Source organism: Pseudoliparis swirei, chromosome 11 (genome assembly GCF_029220125.1).
Source record: "Pseudoliparis swirei isolate HS2019 ecotype Mariana Trench chromosome 11, NWPU_hadal_v1, whole genome shotgun sequence".
NCBI lineage: Eukaryota > Metazoa > Chordata > Actinopteri > Perciformes > Liparidae > Pseudoliparis > Pseudoliparis swirei.
In genome coordinates, this window is record NC_079398.1 from 7,561,492 (window position 1) to 7,580,685 (window position 19,194).

At 45.4% G+C, this 19,194-nt stretch overlaps 2 protein-coding genes across 4 annotated transcripts in view; one reads left to right on the top strand and one right to left on the bottom strand.

Moving 5' to 3' along the window:
- The window catches only part of eipr1 (EARP complex and GARP complex interacting protein 1), a 59,817-nt gene extending 43,855 nt beyond the window's left edge, over positions 1-15,962 (bottom strand). Inside the window, exons 1-4 of one of the 2 annotated variants that reach the window (XM_056426399.1) lie at positions 15,809-15,962; positions 15,549-15,632; positions 7,646-7,778; positions 5,570-5,726 (exon numbers count right to left, since the gene is read on the bottom strand). In XM_056426399.1, the coding sequence (XP_056282374.1) occupies positions 5,570-5,726; positions 7,646-7,778; positions 15,549-15,632; positions 15,809-15,850 (416 nt within the window). In that variant the 5' untranslated portion in view covers positions 15,851-15,962. Of the gene's footprint in view, positions 1-5,569; positions 5,727-7,645; positions 7,779-13,329; positions 13,404-15,548; positions 15,639-15,808 lie in introns of those variants that run through there. The other variant, XM_056426400.1, reaches the window with a different exon arrangement.
- A 196-nt stretch (positions 15,963-16,158) lies between these two features.
- trappc12 (trafficking protein particle complex subunit 12) overlaps positions 16,159-19,194 on the top strand; it is a 42,504-nt gene continuing 39,468 nt past the window's right edge. Inside the window, exons 1-2 of one of the 2 annotated variants that reach the window (XM_056426392.1) lie at positions 16,159-16,206; positions 16,448-17,768. In XM_056426392.1, the coding sequence (XP_056282367.1) occupies positions 16,172-16,206; positions 16,448-17,768 (1,356 nt within the window). In that variant the 5' untranslated portion in view covers positions 16,159-16,171. Of the gene's footprint in view, positions 16,207-16,255; positions 16,285-16,447; positions 17,769-19,194 lie in introns of those variants that run through there. The other variant, XM_056426393.1, reaches the window with a different exon arrangement.

Sequence of the window (19,194 nt, forward strand, 5' to 3'; positions counted from 1 at the left end):
GCCCTCCTGTGGAGCAGGAAGTCATGGGCAACACACACACACACATCAGTCTTGCTGTGATCATTCCTCCTCTCCATACCAGCATATTTAGCAAACATGTTTTTAAGCTGCATTATCTCTACTGACCACCAGGGGGTGACTCCTCTGGTTGTATAGAAGTCAATGCTTCATGTGTTAAATCTGCATTATCTCTACTAACCACCAGGGGGTGACTCCTCTGGTTGTATAGAAGTCAATGCTTCATGTGTTAAATCTGCATTATCTCTACTAACCACCAGGGGGTGACTCCTCTGGTTGTATATAAGTCAATGCTTCATGTGTTAAATCTGCATTATCTCTACTGACCACCAGGGGGTGACTCCTCTGGTTGTATAGAAGTCAATGCTTCATGTGTTAAATCTGCATTATCTCTACTAACCACCAGCGGGCGACTCCTCTGGTTGGATAGAAGTCAATACTTCATGTCTTAAAACTTGCATTCTCTCTACTGACCACCAGGGAGTGACTCCTCAGGTTGGATAGAAGTCTGTATAAATGGCTCTACTATCTGGATTTATTCTCTCAGTAAACATTGTAAACATGAGTTTGTCTCAATCTCTAGTTTTAATTCTTCTTCAATACAGCATGATGTTTGTTGATTAAATGATGGTCAATTTAAAGTCAAACAGACCATAAAGCAGAGTATGCTTTAGACAAAATTGATTAACGCTTTAAAACGGCCATCCACTAACCAATGGGTGACGTCACGATGACGACGGCCACTTCTTATATAGAGTACATGGTTTTAGCTGACTCGGATATTAAGCCAGAGAAAGGCCACTTGAGGCTGAAGCAGCACCGGGGAGGGTGTGGCCGGAGGGGAACCTCCAGAACCCAAAACCCACTGAATCCGTCTGCTGTAATTAAAGTCAGAGTGGGCGGTTGTTGCTTGACGCCTTCAACCACTTTATTACTAATTTCTATGAACAGATTCCGAATCTGTACAGAACGGGACAAGATGTGGGTATGTGGAGCGTTCTGGTTTTCGTTAGTTTTGACCCGTTCTCGTTTGAGTTAGTTTTGTTTGCATGAGTGCAAAGTGTCCAATAGAGAGGAAAAGATGTGGAAAGCTTCGGCTGAAATGTCGGAAACCCACCGGCAAACGCCTGACATTAATTTACCTTTTTATTCGCTTGCAATCGGGCTACTTGTGAAAGAACTCCATTTCCCCATCTAGAGTTACTAATCGGACAATTGACCAGCTCACAGAAGAGGAAGTCCACTAGCTACACCAGATTCCGAGATTTCTAAATGCGTAACTCCCCCCCAAAAAGTTGACTATATTTATGTTGTTGCGTACAATCATACATTCACAAGGTCGCAAAATTCGACCTCTGCGTTTAACGCAGCCTCAGAATTTGGAGATGCGAGCTAATGTAAAGTCTCTCTGAAACAACGTTGGTGTCTCGCTCAAGGACACGCCCACACGCGGAGAGGAGGAGCCGGGAATCGACATCCAACCCTGCCTTTAAAAGTTGACTCGCTCTACGCCCCTCACCCGACCTACCTTTACAAAAAACAACCAACCCTTAAATCCAGTTGTTTTAACTTGTGAGCACCAGCCTTTGGTCCCCATCAGATTACTGTCCCTACAATGTGATTAATACAAGTACACACACACACACTTATAAGACATGCGCACAAACGTTCCCAACACATAAATCATCACACCTTAGGACCAATTAAAATGCACTCACCACTTTGAGATTCACACCCTGCATACTTCCCTGTAGTATCAATTAATTCACACAAGGGAGAGGGGAAGAGGGAGAGGCAGTGCAGGTATACAAGTATCTCATATTGCTTTCCTCTCCTATTAAAGAATACAAGTTATGTGCATTTGACCTTGAGCTCTGCAACGAGCTGGCACACTGCAATGGTATGTAAATAGTGTCGGGGAGAGCTGTGGAGGTTTTACAGCCTCATATATCTATGTCTGGGAGGAAGTGGCGCTCCTCAGTCTCTCGCTCCTCAGATTGGTCCCCCTCTTTGCGGTGCTTTGCCTCCATATGAGTTTAATCCCAGCGCCTTACCACGCAAAGCCAACAGCCAACACAAACAGAGTGGCCCTGTCCTCCTTCTGAGTGAGATTTTAGCACAAATACCGGGACACTAGGGGCGGAGTGACGGAGTGTGTGTTTGCGTGCGTGTGTGTGTGTGTGTCAGTGAGATTTTAGTTTATTTGTTCAGAAGGTATTTTTGTCCTGCATTGCGTCACTAGAGTGTCATAACACAGCTATAATAATAATAAGATAAATATTACACTACGTCATATTCATTCAATTCAGTTTATTTGTATAGCCCAATTTCACAAATGCATTCATTGAATGTGCTTTAACTCAAATGCTTCCTTCTGGTCACATGACATCTATTGCATCTGTCCATTCTGGAGAGGGGTCCTCCTCTGTTGCTCTCCTGAAGGGTTCTTCAGTTTTTTCCCTGTGAAAGGTTTTTTTCTATTTCTTGGGAGTTTTTCCTGATCCGAAGTGAGGTCAAAAGTCACGGATGTTGTATGTGTACAGATTGTAAAGCCCTCTGAGGCAAATTTTTAATTTGTGATATTGGGCAATATCAAATCAATTGAATTGAATTGAAATGTGGAAAAATAGTAGGTATAAAAGTAAAGTAAAAATTTAAATGTGAAAAGAGAAAAGAAAAAAAAAGAATAAATAAACATGGAAATATACAGAAAATTCTAAGCATTGTTATATAGTTACTGCGCATCCGAGGTCCCTCACATTCCTTATAAGGAAAATCAATAAAATATCTTCCAGTAGCTTCAGGCTATACACCAGTTTACCTCAGACAGACGCTGCTCTCGACCAATAGGAACCGGCCTGTAAGGATCTACTGGAGCCTCTTTCTGTAGAAAAGAGCTGCCTGTAAGAACATATCTGAAATATTTTTAGGACTTCTGTGTTGCTTATTCCTCACAAAACTGTGTTTCAAGCAGGCGTTTAGGGTCCCTTATGGCATATTACACTACGACATATACAAGGTGGCAATGAATTGGAATTATCATTTTAACTCACACACCCAAATTATTTTTGGACCAGTATCTGCTGGCCTTGATGGAAAAACACCATCATTGTGTTTAATCTAGGATGTGGTTGAAATAGCTGGATTGCAAAAGGCCCCTGTAATCCACTGATAGCCAGCCACCCCCGACACACACACACAGCCTACCCCCTCCTGTCACACTCCACTTTAGAAAATCAACCTTGTTGCCTCCTAGAGCCCTGATTGGCTCAAATGGAATCGATTTGTCCACACAATCGAAACAAAGTGAGAGAAGAAGAAGAAAAAAAGAAGAAGAAGAAGAAACAAAACATTGTGCACACACAAGCAAACCAAAAAAAACAGATTTCCACCTAGCTTTGTTTATTTTTTTCTGGTTGCATTTTGCAGATATTTCCATTTAGAGCATGCCTCACAACAGCACCGGGGCTCAAATGTCTACCCACCCAAACAATGAGGGGATTTGGAGGAAGGGGAAAGTGTCTTGTTGGCGGGAGTGGAGGGACGCCATGGCTACTGGGTAACACACACACACACACACACACACACACACACACAACGCAGGTAACGAGCGGGCAAACACGCTACGGCAGACGCAAACACACGGGTTGTTGAACAAACGCACATGAAACAGACAACAACCTCACCACAGTACAGACTTCAATCTCTTTACTCTTTGTCTGCTTACACACACACACACACACACACGTGCATGCTGCCAGTATTATCAGAATGAGTGGGGATAAGTGTATGCTTGTGTGTGTGTGTCATAGAAATGTAGGAGGTGGGCAGCCGACCAAAGCCATCCATCTAGGGGAGCCAATAGTGAACAGCATCTACAGCACCAAATGCACCCTCCCTCCACACACACACACACACACACACACACACACAGTGTGCTGCCCTTGTGAGGGTTACAGCTCTCAGGGTGTTAATATGGTGTAGCCCACAGCCATCAATCTTTACCAGCAGCCTTGCTTGACACACACACACAACACACACACACACACACACACACACACACACACACACACACACACACACACACACACACACACACACACACACACACACACACACACACACACACACACACACACACACACACACAACACACACACACACACACCTTTGCGAGCTCTTCTACATCTTTCTCTCTCCTCCCTCTCCATCTGTATCTCAGACCCCCCCATAGACACCTGCTACAGCATGCATCACACTAACTTATTGGCGCCTCTAAAAATGATAGCAATCACTAAAGCAGCCCGATGAGCAGCGGGGAAAAAAGAGAGCTCTGACCATTGATTTATTTTTTTTCTCCCGCTCGCGTCGGCGTGAGTTGTGGCGAGGCGTGGCGCGCGGCAGCTCCTCTCCGCCTGCCAGACAAAAGGAATCGGGGGCAGAGACTACGACTCTGAGATGTGGGCCACTCGATAGTCGGCGCCAACCAAATGTAAAACTCTCACTATGGCGATGCAGGGACAGAGGGCGAGATAAAAGAGCGAGGAGAGGGGCGTAGTGGTACGGCGAGCGTGGGCTACGCCGCGTCCATCTGTCCTCCAGTGTGCTTACAATGCTCGCTGCGGGTTTGCTAAACGACTCCTATTTGGTTTTCGGGACTCCTAATCTCGTGACATGAGAGATTTCCTGCCTACAAACTGCCTGGAGGTTGTTTGTTTCTTTGGTTGAGGCAAACAGCAACGTCTCTGCCAAGGCTGTTCACAACTCTGCTGAGCAGAATGAGGTCGGGCGCACTGCACTAGGCCAACCGGCTCCATGGGATGTAGGAACGGGGGCATCACACCCAGCAAACCTCCAAAGCCCGGCATGGAGACCACAGGATGGATTTGCATGCTGGACAGTGAAGTCGCTGTAGTTGATCCTCCTATTTATACCATCAATACACCCCGATCCCGAATGGATCTCCACTGTATACAGCCCAATATCACAACTTACAAACTCCCACCAGAGGGCTTTACATTCTGTACACATGCAACATCACTGACCTTTGACCTCAACTCAGAGGAGGATCCTTCTCCAGGATGGACAGAACCATTGTAAGAATGAGAGTTCGACAAATTAACTCATCTCACTATGGTTGTATTTTCATTCTATATTTTGTCTTTGTGCTGTCGGCTTCGTAAGGAAAAGCTGTCTTTGATGGATACTCTGTCGGATTTTCAAGAATCTCTTGATTCCATTTCCATTTTTGGTGGTCACAATTAGACTGAATGTTTTCAGGCTCTTACTCTGACTGTGCACTGTGTGGATAACACATGTACCCGTGTCCTCACGCCCCTGAAACTCAATACAGAACATAGCAGCAGTTAAGCTGACAGGCTCTCGACGAAGGCCATTGCCTGAGTGTGGACACGTCACACGTTCAATAGGGATGAACTTTGAATCAAAGTGTAATCGGGCGTCCTGTCGGAAGACAATTGTGGATGAATAGGAATAATTGCACTTGCATCACTTGTAGTGCGAGGATGTCTGATCCCCCAGTAACACCTACCAGGCAGCGTTGCTGTGGGCGCTGTCATCGAGGTGACAGAGCAGCTCCAGGGTTTGGGGGTTGTGGGCGGAGTCATCAGGCGACTCGCGGCTTCCCGTCTCCCAATCGGAGGGCATCCGCCACACTGCCGCACAGTACACCACTCTGCCGTCACTGGCTGGGGGCCGGGCACAACACAGGCATTTACACTTTGTTAGAATACAGTGTGCGTATATATGTGTGTTTGTGAATATGTGTGTGTGTGTGTGTGGTGGAAAGGCTCCAACCCAGTGATTTGGATACACTTTGCCCCAAAAATCCACATCACAAATGAGTTATTTTGTCACATCTACACCACAGCCAGAGCTGCTAATTGGAACCAGTGGAGTAGATGTAGAATTGATACAGTAATTGGACTAAAGGTTTGAGGCTGGAGGGCATAACCAATCAGAGAGAGAGAGAGAGCAAAGAGAGAGAGTGAGATTGATTGTCTAGGGTCTTTATTTTTCAACCAGGTTACAGTTATACTGTTCATCACAAACTTACAAAACTAAATCATGCAAATACAAACAAGAAGAGCGAGAGAGAGAGAGCGAGAGAGAAGGAAGAGAGAGAGAGAGAGAGCAAAAAGCCTAATTTCTTTCTGCTGTAGATATTGACAGTGTGTGGGCTGGCGTTGGGCTATGAAACACTGGCGTTAGGCCTATTTGTCAAATTAAAAAGCAGCGGGCTCTTGAGTGGTTTCAGACAACCCGCGCACTTGGAGTAAGTGGGCAAGCAATCATCTTGAACAAAAGCCTTTGCTTGCTAACATATCGGAGTGTCGGTGGGAGGCAGTATGGAATAAGAACTGGTGTATGTGTGTTTCTACGTATATATGTTTTTTTGTTTTTGTGTGCGAGTGGTGTGCGCAGCAGTGCATGGTGGGCCTTCTGAGCTTCAGCCCGGTCCAGAGTGGCTGTCACCCTGTGAACTCGAGCATGTAGAGCTTGGCTGACAGAGAGACGGCGTGTGTGAGGAGGGGGGGGGAGTGCGGTGCTCCTATATGCAATCTCAGACACTGGAGAAAAATGTAGTCAATGTCAAGGTCTAAATCTCTAATTGGAGCGGACACTTGGTTGTTAAAAATAGAACTTTTGGCCCTAATTGACCCTTTTCTAAGCCCCGCCCTCCCCTATTCTACTTCGCCATGCTGTCAGAGCCACTAACTGCACGTCCTGAACATATATCTTAGTAAAAAAGGTGAAAAGGGGATTTCATATAGAAACACACTGACGGGTTGACACAGTATGCGTTTGAAGGATTCATCCAGGAAGTCAAACTGACATGTTAAAAAGATAAAAGATAGAAGCTAAAGTCTACAGATCAGTGTAAAAGTGAGACCAGCACATCACCTGGAGATCCAGAGAGAAGACAATTAAATGAAGGAACAACTCTCTTCTTCTTTATTCACTGTCACAATCATTAAGAAGCAAAAGCAGCAGGTTTAGACCCCTTCAGTAGCTAGCGTAGCATAATGCTAACGCTCAAAATCCACTCAACCTGAGAACATCTGAAAGCAGCGCACGAGCCGGGATAAGACTGTTGATCCAGCCGTTGGTGCTTGAAGATGCTTCTTCTTGTTCGAACCGCGATGTGAAATGTCAAAGTGACGAGGTCATGTTTCAAAATGTGACAACAACCTAAATGTTCTCACGCCTCACTCTGCAGATTCAGTTTAAATCTGGCGCAGTCCTGGTGAAGTTATGCAATGAGAAGACCGCCTCCCATAAAAGCACGGATGGCGTGTAAGCCGCCTTCAAAGATGAACAGGCCCCCTGACATTGCCTGCCCTTGTCCCTCATGCGGGTCATCACGTCCACACGTTAGTATCCATCACATCAGCGTCCGAACACGACTCCGAACACCGTCGGCCTCCGTCAGCTATCGACCCGTGAAAGGCAGATTGCACGTTATGATTCTCAGCTTAACCGCACGAGGTCACTCTTATTATCGGAGGAGACAAAAATGGGAAAAGGAAGAGCAAGAAAAACAAAAGAGAGAGAAGAGAGGGAGAGACGATGCACAAAGCCAGAGAAAGGAAACAGTGGGACTCACTTTTGGCGTAGCAGGTGCTGAGCACAGCCTTATCTGCGGGACTGGCGCCAATGTGCCATATCTCCCCAGCTTGGTGCAGGAGGACGTTCTTATTAATGTTGTTATTCTCGTCATCAAAGTCAATGATGTGGATCTGCAAGAAGAGCAGGGAGAGAGGGGAGAGATGTGTTGAGGATGAAGTTAAAACACACACGCACACACACAGAGTTCAAAGCTGCGCTCGCTCCTCTGATTCCTTCCCTTTATAGAAAAAAAGAAAAAAGGTTCCTCTTTTTAATATGACAGTAAACCTAATTTCAAGGCACGCATCTCTTTGGTTCTTTTTCTTACCCCCCGTCAGCGCCATGCGGCTGAAGCCTTTTCATCTTGATTTGGCCTTTTAAAGCGATTATTAAGACACTTTTCAGAAGGAGTCGTGGCATTTTCTGCATGTGACACGTTGGAGGAGTCAGAGGGAAAAAAAGGTACAAGAAAAAAAAGTAAATCAATAACACTCATTCCATTGATTTATATTTTGTGTTACTTTATTCTTTTAAGAAAAGGCCCTGCTAAAAGGGAAAAGTGCTTAATTGGTGACTTCATTGATTTTTAAATGTTCTTGTAAATATCCAGATGGCAGCAGATCATCATTTAGCTATAGCCAAGCGTACTCTAAGGTCTCTCGAATGTTTTGATTTGCTTATGAGTCGGACGGCAACAATACAGAAAGCATGTCTTTGTTCACAGTAGGGGGGACCCCGAATAGTTGACTTCATTAGCCTGCTTCAAAAAATAAAGCTTCCTTCCATTCTGGCTATCAGATGGTGCTAAATGTCTGATTTTAGGTTTAATTCGGCCCGCTGCCGTTGAGATTGCAGTGAGACGCGGAGAAAATGTGAAGTGGTGCTCTTCGCAATAAAACATCATTGATGGGACGTGTCACGTCTCGGCCAATCAGCGTTCAGATGTCCACAGCGTTTGGTGGTACAGGTTAGCTTGAAAGTCAGCCCGCTACATCTGCTGCTGTCACGCTGCACGGTGTATCGATACTAACAAAGTACCCATACGTTAAAAACGATATGATTTTGCATATTTGTAGTATCGATACTTCATGAAGGGAGCGCGTGATCAGAGCGCACACGCTGCTCCGCTCCGTTAAATGCTGTCTGCACGCACTGCGCTGCGCTCACAGCGAGTGGCGTCAAGTGGCGGAGCTTTAGAGACCGTCTTCGGTTTAAAAAAATAAAAAGAAGTGAAATGTGTAAGTACTTTTTCTACAGTCTGTAAAGTTATGTCACTCTACAATTGATCGTATAGAAGTTATAATGTTAGTATCGTGACAACAGAGACAGAACAGACTTAAGGAAAAGTCCTTGAGGACTGTTCAGGCCCAAAAAAAAGGAATTTGGTTCATGAATGAATATTTGTTATTACTATTATTATAGGGCTTAGTCAGAGCGGAGGACCTTTTGTTCTTAAACTGTTGATTATCATTATTTATTATGTGGCCCTCACAGGAAAAGGTTTGGGGACCCCCAATCATTTTGTATTTTATAATGGAACAATTTTCTATAAATTCATGAAAAAGAGCAAACACACACCGATGCTTTCACATTTCATTTCCCCGACGCTTTTATCGAACGTGACTTACAATCATGTTGCATTCAGGGAGCAGTTCAGGGTTAAGTGTCTTGCTCAAGGACACATCAACTAGGGTGGGGATTGAGCCGCCAACCCCGATTGAAAGACGGAACTGCTAACCACTGACACACAGTCGCCCTGATGCTACAATTAGTTGACCAACCAGATCAGATTATGTCGGGGTCACCTATATTTTGGAGTCCTAATGGATTATTCAAGGGAAGAAAGGATAGAACAATTTACTGAAAATCCCAAAACGCTGTAGTAACTGTGTGGCAGGTGCCGTGGGTGTACAAACCAACAATGAGAGAGTGTGACACCTTGCACAAACATTTGGCAAGAAGGGCCCTTGAAGTTACTCTGAGAGGAGAACATGGTGTCCCTGATTGTCCATGATTTACTTCTTTGTGTTTCAAGCTGGGAAATGTAATAATGCTGTCTAATTCCACCGGGCTCACGTCAAAAAACGTATTAAACATTTGCTGTTGATGATTTAAAGCTGAAACCCTTTCTTTCAGCACTGTTGCCATGTGTCCAGTTATTTATGTGTCGAATGAAAGCTCAAACAACGGGAACGCGAGGAATCCTCAAACTTCATCAGAGCGGACTGGGAAGGTCTTCAGACTTCAAAGCTGAAGCATAAACATACTATATTATAGAAGGAAAATTCAAACGTATGTATGAATCTGAAGATGAGCGGGATACGTCTCCTTTAACTTCTAAGATGCATTCAAGAACGTGTGAACAGTTTCACCGGAACGACTGTAAGGCCCCAGAAACGATTGCCACGGTTCCCTTGACCTGTGCAGATGGCAGAGGTCTGGGCAAACATCAGCTGTCTCGACATCACAGCACATAAAGTTCAACAAACAGGCTGAACTTTTATCCATAACAAGTTAATAGAAACTCCTCCTTACTGAGTTATTTTTATGAGATGGAAATCTATTCTACGAGGGCCCTCAACTGAATGCAGTTCAGGGCCTCCAATGCCGTAAAACAGTGAGGGTCTCAAGGTTTGATCAGACAATTAATGGCAGTTTCTCCCATAAGAGAGACACTTACAGCACCTTGGGGGACCGTTAATGGGGTTGCACTGGACAATAACTCCTGCCAGGCACGTCCACTCCCCTCCCCTGGACTACTTTTACAGGCTGAGAAAGAGGATGAAAGGAGGGGGCGGCGAGAGGAGGAGGAGAGCAGCGCAGCGGCGGCATCCTTCAGCCTCCTCAAAGTCAGCTCGGCGGCTATTAACCTTGGGTTGGGACTGCGTCGAGCAAAGAAATTATTACGCAAAGTTATAATTTTATGGTGTTGGGGGGGAGCAGGCACAAATAAATTCAGGCTGGCGGGACAGGGTAATTGGAGGGCCTCGTAATAGGGTCCCCCCGAATGAACCCAGGTGTGAGGGGAGAGAGAAGTTCCGGCCCTCCTCCCCCCAGGTGATTTATCCCTCATCCTTCCAGGCTTCGGGGAGTGACTCATCGCCTTCAGCCAATCGGGCACTCCGCCCGGCGCTTTTAATTATGTGCCGATGGTGGGAGGAATCGAGGCAGGGAGATTGGGAAAGAGGAGGGGTGACGGAGGGATAAAGCGGAGCGGGCACGTGGGCCCCCACACTTCAGGGGCCTCTCTCCGCTAAAGCTCTTTAGACGCCACGGATGACAGTAAGCGGGGCGGAGGAGTAGCGAGCAAGGTGAGAGGTGCCAAGCTCGGGCGCTTCATCTCGTTAGCGGCCTTAAATGCCACGCCGACTACGTGCCCTCCGATTTGTCATTCCGGCTATTGGTCCCGGAGGGATTTGAGAGGTGCTCGGCGAGTTAAGAGACACATTTCCACCCCGCATTACGCTTAATGGGAGGTGGAGAGAGGCCAGCAGGCTTATGGATACAGCAGAGAGCCATCAGGGCTGCGATGCCTACACCCAAAAACATTTATCACGCTTGCGAGTTAAAACTTGGACGAACCGAGTGTTGGCCGGCAAACTTCTGCAGGAGTGGAAAAGACAAGCGAGCTGCAACCGATTCAAATGCGGGGTCGTCTCACAGAGTGTAACCTTCACGGTGAATAATAGTCCCGCTAGATTGTACAGCTTTGAATGCTCTTTGACACGATCGAGCACAAGTCAGTTAGGTATACGTATATATTTCACCATTTGTTTTATTGGTGTTTTCAAAGCACATAACGCGAGTAAAACAGCGTGTCATGAGCTTCGGGGGTAATGGACAAACGGCAATCCATTCCCCCCGACGCTTTACACACTCTGGCCTGGCAGCCACCCTGCAGGTCTACGTACCGCGTGTTCATCGTTGAGGAACGTTAAGAGCAGCGTCAGAAATACACCAGGGCAAAGGGCAAAACTGCCCTAAGAAATAGAATTTGGACCCTGATATCACTCGGAGAGGGGCAAAAAATGCCACAATAATTTCCTTTAATAATTATGATAATTTAATAGAGAATGAAATATCACATGGTCATAAGTATTCTACATATACATATATATATATATATATTACAGGCATGAAAACGGGCCAGGGGTGAAAAAGGTGAGAAGGATAGGCGGGGGGGAGGGGGGGGGGGTTGCTGGTGACTTCCACGAACATCAACGTTGTATGATAATCTATAGGTCCTCCATTCTGCCACCAAGTCAGTGATCGGGCCCTATAATAATAGTAATAAATATAAATTGCCATTGTGTATAATATGGTCATACATGAACCAACTTCCTTTTTTTTTGGCGTGAACAAGTCTTCAAGTCTTGTGCTCTGCTGAGCCTTGAGTCTGTCCCTTGAGTCTGTTCTGCCTCTAGCTGGTTGTCACGAGCTCCTAATCTATACCATACCTGCCATAAATATCATGATACAATACCATAAAAACAATATGATACCATAAATACGATACTGGTATATTTATCTATAATAGTAATAAATAAAATATCTGTATGGTTCACTTTTTACTTTTTCAACACTTAACAAATGGCAGTAATATTAGTATTAATACAGCAAGATATTAATGAAACTACATGGTTCCATCATAGCATTGATGATACACTATGAGGCCGTTAGTCTGTCTCTGACCGGATGATACAGAGTTCCTTCCGGATGAGCAGCTGTAGAGTTACATAACTTTACAGACTGTCTGCATTGGAGACAAAGTACTTAAACATTTCACTTCTGGCATCTTTTTTTATTTTTATTTTTAAAGCCGAAGACTCAAAAATGCCACCACTTGACGCCACTCGCTGTGAGCGCTGCGCAGTGTGCGCAGACAGCTCGACACGGAGCAGCGCGTGCGCTCTGATCCCGCGCTCTTTTAATGAAGTATTGATACTAAAAATATGCTAAATCACATCGCTTTTAACGTACAGCCAAGACGCGACACGTCCCATCAAAGATGTTTTATTGCGAAGAGAACCACACCACATTTTCTCCGTGTCCCACTCCAATCTCATAAACGCCGGTCGGCCAATTGACCCCCCCCCCTACCCGAAAACAAAAACTCTTCAGATCTACACGATTCACGCAAGTCACCTATTTTGGTTTCAAAACGGCGACTTTCCACGAAAGGTGAGGGATTCTCATGCCTGATATTAGTTTTCAAACCAAGGGGCTCACTGTTGCTGCCACTACCAGAGACATATACTCCTCTGCGTTACTCCTCTGCGTTACTCCTCTGCATTCCCACTATGGTCACTTCCGCTCATTGGTTGCAACAAAAAACAACAACATGGTGACGGCTGTAATCCAAGATGGCGACAGCACAATTTTGGTAAAACAATCGGTTGAATTCACAAAGTGACTTTTAACGTTAAGATACATTTTTAAAATAGAGTTTGAGAGAGATTTGACTACTTTGGGGGGACCGGAGGGGAGAAGAAATACACTCCGCATGCACCAACGGGATGAAAACAAGAACGCGACGTCAGATCCGAGAGACGGAAGACCCTACAGTGTGTGGTTGAGGGATTTATCCAGGATGTCAAACGGATTCAGCAGCAATAAATCTGGTTAAAAAGTTAAACATAGAAGCTTAACATTTAGAATTTGGGAACTCATCTTGAACCCTACTTCTGTTAAATGTGGAGTTGCAGAATCAATGTTGAGCTGACGATCGAGGATCCCAAACGATGGCCGTCAAAACTCTGAAAGTAAAACAAGGCCAGCGGCAAAACAATTACACTTTCATTCTATATTTTTTTTTTTTTAAGGGAAAAGCAAAGCAGCAGTGGAAGTGGAAGTCGTCGTAGCAGCATGAACACAGATGGCAATATTCCCCCAGTAATAAGATTTCTGCTTCATTCATTTGCCGGTCGAGGGGAAGTTACATAAAAATTAGGGTATTTAAAAGAAATTGGGGGCTTTAGAGGAAAATGTGATGCTGAAGCTCCAGCAGCCTCCGTTTCAGCTCTGTGCCAGAATGGAGGGGAAGTGTGAGGAGTCTGTTCAGCTGCCGACGGAGTGGAGTAAGTAAGAAATCCCACTCAGATCGACTGGGATGCAATTGTCACCGTTCCCAACCAGCGCTGCATTAGACACAAGACTTGGAGTGAGCCGAGTCGGCGCTCGCTGCCAGACACACCGAGGTCTGCCAGGAAAATAGGCTTCTTTATTTATTATTAAAGGCCAAAATATAAATGTGTGTTTATGTGTATGAGTGTGTGTGTGTGTGAGAAAATGAGTGCATGCATGCGTGTGTGTGTGTGTGTTTGCATGTGTGTCTCTCTCTCGATTTCTGAGAGCTAATTATTTCTCCTCCGTTTATAGCCAACTGTTTCTGTCATCTGTCTCCGTAATGACCTCTGCAAGATGTACACACACACACACACACACACACACACGAGCACGAGCACACAACATAAATGGTCTGCTATTTAGTTGCAGTGTGTGTGTGTGTGTGTGTGTGTGTGTGACAACATAATGAGCTACACCTGCAGTTCCCAAAGTCGTGCTGAAATTAGTTTTTAATTTATCAGTTGACAGAAAATTAATTCACAGGGATTTTGATAATTGTTGAACCGTAGTTGGAGCTGGAAGACAGAACATTCATCCATAACTACAGTATTTCAATATATCGTTTTTAGATTTTTAAAAAAAAAAAAAAAAACTGTAAACATAACCTTCAACTCCTCAAGTGCAACATTTGCCGCTGTTCCCAGATGTTTTTTTTTTATTCAGACCATAAGAGCAGTTTTGTCCTTTTCTCTGGTTCCTACCGTCACACGTCACATATCTTTGTTTGTGTTGTTTGGACCAAATAAACAAAATGATAATGTCAACTTGGGCCATTGGACATTCTGACAGGCATTAATTTAAAGCCGCAACGAACAATTACTGTGATTATTGATTATTCGGTTGATTCACTTATTCTTAAATGAGTTGTTTGCTCTGTCGCTGCTGACAACAACAAATCCCAAGTAAGATATTCGATTACGGCGTACACACAGCATTAATGACAGCATCATCACACATTTAGTATAACAAAACTAACATGTTGGGGAAGCCTTGTACTGTGTGACAGAGGATTGTGTTTCCCTTAACATGAATACAAACTTTCACCATAAATTTGTGCACAAGAATTCAACAGAATGCAGGAAACTAAGTACTTGACCCTCAACATCTCCATTGTGAACTCTTGCGCAATCTATCTAATCTATTATTGCTGTGTTGTTTATTCTATAAAACCCCACACTATCTTTCTGGATAATACGTTCTTTAAGCAGCAGGAAAGTAGAGCGACTGTATTTGATGAGAACAGGCTGCAGACCCTGTCGCTGTGATTGGGTGGTGGGGGGGGTTTACACATCAATGTGGGGTCCAAAGGCTCTCTGCAGTCACACAGAAATGTCCCGATCGCAGCAAAATAAAAACAATAACACCGGCAAAGGGCAAAGGTCTCTACATATACAGACATCGCCACAAATTCCGTGTGGGATCCTAAGTGATGACTGAGAGGGGATTATCTTTGCATCAGTCTATGCATTATGTCTTAAGCAATTAGGCATATTATACATTTAACCTGAATGTATATATTTTGTAATTTCCATATTGTATAGTGTTGTCAGTTGTTTTAGCTACTTAACAGAGCAAATGTAGCATTGTGTATCCCCAAAGAAGAAAGTGTCCATATCATTATCATCAAAAGACAAAAGTAGTTGGATCACTGTGAATTCATAAGTAGTAGTAGTGCCTGTTGCCCGCCTCCTGTTACAGACAACCTCCTTCCCATCCGGCTTCACAATGCAGGGTGATTATGATTTTGATCGGTGCAGTGAGCGGGTTCTTCTTACCTGGTTGTCAAACTTCAGGGACTGTGTGCCCACAAGGAAACGAATGGCATCAGTCTCAGCTGTCTGGGCAGTGAGTGCTCGTGCCTGCAAAGTAGATGCACAACGACGCGACTGTCAGTTCACGTAAACACGTTTAAATGACGAGCAGCAGAATTAGAATTAGAACGTTTAGAATGAGCTGGAATGGAGAATACGTGAAATGGAAGAGCTAGCTTCCACACTCGGGTGAATAGTAATGACAGTTAGGACAGTGACGTTACCTGGAATTCGAGACCATAAATGACAGGAGCGTCGTCCTCCATTTTTCAGTCTGCCAGAGGTAGAGCTTTCTAATATTGTGTGTTGGTCTTTTAAACGTCGTCTCGTAACAAGGAGGCTACACCAATACGGTAACTGTACTACGTATTGCTCAAAACCAACACAACACACAGGATCTGCACTTCCGCGAATGAAAAAGCTGGGCGAAAAGGAAGCGTATGACTAAAATGCGTAGCGAACGTCGTGTAAGGTTGTCTACGCTTAGACGCTTACGTAGATGAAGTCAAGAATACGGAAATAATACGATGGCATGACATTTGTCCGCTCTGGACTACCGTAGGTGTAGGTTTCCTTTGGAGCGACGCATGCGCACTAGGGTGTTATCTGTCAGTCCAGTAAGGTAAGAAACATTGTCGTGTTTGTGTCTCGGTTTGCAATTTGTCGTCTGTCTCTGCATGGTGACATTTATACAACGGTGGTAAGGTTCGTGTTTTATACAGTGTGGACCGCTATTAGTCAAGCATGTATGTTACCTGTTCAACCAGCTGCTCGGCTAAGTGACCGTGCAATAGCCGACCGGCTAATGTAGCCTTAACGTTAGCAAGCCATGTATGTCATGTATTCGTGTGTTGACTTGTCAGGAGCAGCACGATGGACGGTGGGGATGCTCAGCGGCCAGTCACGTTGGACATCACAGTGGAAGATGTCGCCACAGAAGCCCCAGACCCCACGGAGCCCACAAGCAGCCAGGCGCCCTGCAGAGAGCGTGTCCCCCAGGTAGACAGCATCGACTTGGGTGGGGAGTTTGTAACCCCCCAGGAGGACAGCAGTGCTACACCGTCAGAGAGCCTGATGGTCAAGCTCAACGACCAGATGATGGAGAGCGTTATGATTTCTGACTCGCCTAATAACAGCGAGGAAGATGACGTGGCTCCCATGGACTCCTTTCTGGATGCAGTCGAGGAGGAAGAGGCTGCGCCGGAGGCATCGGACGACAAAGACGAAGAAAAAAGTGAAATCGGACAGAATACTACCGAGATCAAACAGGAGCCGGGTGGTTCTATGGAGAAAGCTGATGAGGCCACAAAGGAGCAGGCAAACACACATGAGCAAGTCATCACTGTTGTTTCACCTCAATCTGACGAAGACAGCCCATTTGATTTTAACTGTGAGGAACCAACAGCACAAGACGCCAAAGGGACAAGCCCACAAGACGGGCCCGTGCCGGTGTGCACCATATTCAGCCACGGCAACCAGCCAAAGTCTCTTGTGCCAGATGGCTTCCAGCCCACCCTCATCAAGTCCCCCAGCTTCAACATGGGGAGTGGTGGTGGTGGAGGAGGCAGTGAGGCAGTGACCCCCAGCAAGCTGACGGCCCCCCTCGTGTGTCAGCCCAGCCCCAGCCTCAGTAAGTTCTTCACTGACAATGGACAGGTCAACCCAGCCTCCGACTTCTTCGATTCCTTTACGGTGCCCTCCTCCTTCATCTCCGTCTCAAACCCCAATGCTGAGATCCCTCTCGGTGCCAGCCCAGCAACCATAGCCCACACCCCTGAGCGGCAGCTCTCTTCCACCTCCTCATCCATCTCCACCCCTGGAGGACCTCTGGACTCTGGTGCCCCCACCCCGAGTTCAGTGTTTGGCCCTGCCCTGACGGAATCTACCGCCAAGGCCCAACTTTCTCCGCCCGAAGCAGCGGCCCCAGCAGCTCCAACTCGAGCCGCCGCCCCCCCAGCCTCTCAGCCGCAGCCCTTCAACCAGCTGCAGGCCGTGTTCCTGGGCAGCGATGACCCGTTTGCGAAGGCGCTGAGCCTGAGCGAGGTGGACAGGCGCCATGACGCCTGGCTGCCATCTGAGGAGACGAGGAAGGTGTTGATCTCTGTGGCCACCCAGCAGTACAGCCCATCCTTTGTAGAGACCAACCCAGTCACCATGCCCGGACTCAAGTTTGACAACCTTCAGGTAGGACAAACACTCTAAAATGCTTATCATAAAACATATGTCTTGAGAACGCCATTGGAGCAATTTATTTTTGTGAAAGGTCACTCCACCATACCGATTCTGTGAGGATTGCCTCATCAATTAATCCATCAATTAATCCATAAATAGTTTCAGCTCTAGTGATATATTAGAGACGGTCAGCCCGGACACGTTCCCTCTGACAAGCAGTTAGGACTCAATAACAACCTTCATACCAATGATGGAAAAGCTTACAAAGTCATTTCTGTGTGTTATTGTCTGCATATTAAAGACAGTGATGCACCAAATAAAAATAAAAAACTAGAATCTATTGTGTCAAGACATTTATTAGGTAGACGGTAGGGATGCAGCGATCTGATCGGCGCCGATCCATATCGGCCGATATTCCCATTATCGGTTTTGATCGGCGTTCTCAAAACGGCCCATCAGATGACATAACATCTGCGAGAAAAACTATCAGACGTTTCAATCGCGGCGCATCGCAACAGAGACGATGCGCCCGGCGAGGGCCTCAGAGGTCCACGAGGGGATCCTCACGCATCGAGCGGCGTCTCTGTCCCCCGAGTTGAATCACTGGGTCAACTCAGCTGACTCTCACATGTCTGCCCCTAGAGACTGATGCTCACGGTAAACGCATTCGATCGGGAGCGCTCGAGGGTTTTGATAAAGTTAGCGGAAGGATTTAAGTGACAACATCCGGTTTTGCAAAGTTAGCGGAAAGAACCACGTGAAACAACATCCGTTTATCAAAATAAGATGTCGACAAATCATACACTAACATATACAAGTAAACAATGAACTGATTTTGTATCTTTATAGATCGTTTCTGAGATTTAGCTTAAATTATGCTAACATTAAAACATTTTTACTGTACCAAGGAAGAGTTTATAAAAATAAGTCAGACTTTTGTATGTTAAAAAAAGTCCTGTATATAGATTTCCCCAAGAGTTCCAGGAAATGAATAATGCAGATGTGTTCCATACATATCTGAAAACCCTACAATAGCAATCAAACAATTTTAATGTATCAATTAGGAAATTTTTCAAAGTAAAAGTCCTAAATGTTTAAAGAAATCTGTAATTTCTTTAATGTTTGAGGTGCTTTATATATGTATTTCCTCATAGTCCTAGGCAATAATGCTACACAATAAATAGAATGCTTCAATCGACACCGTGATCGGTGATCGGTATTATCGGATCGGCAGGTACTGATTTCAGTGATCGGTGATCGGCACCAAAAACCTGATCGGTGCATCTCTAGTAGATGGGCAACCCCTTCCTTGGCTCATGTGTCTCATGAACACCCTCGGAGCTCCTTCAACAGCAACATTTATCCGTCATAACAACGCTGATGAGACATCAATTCACTTATCTATTCAATTGCATCTTGTGTTTTACGTCCACCTCCC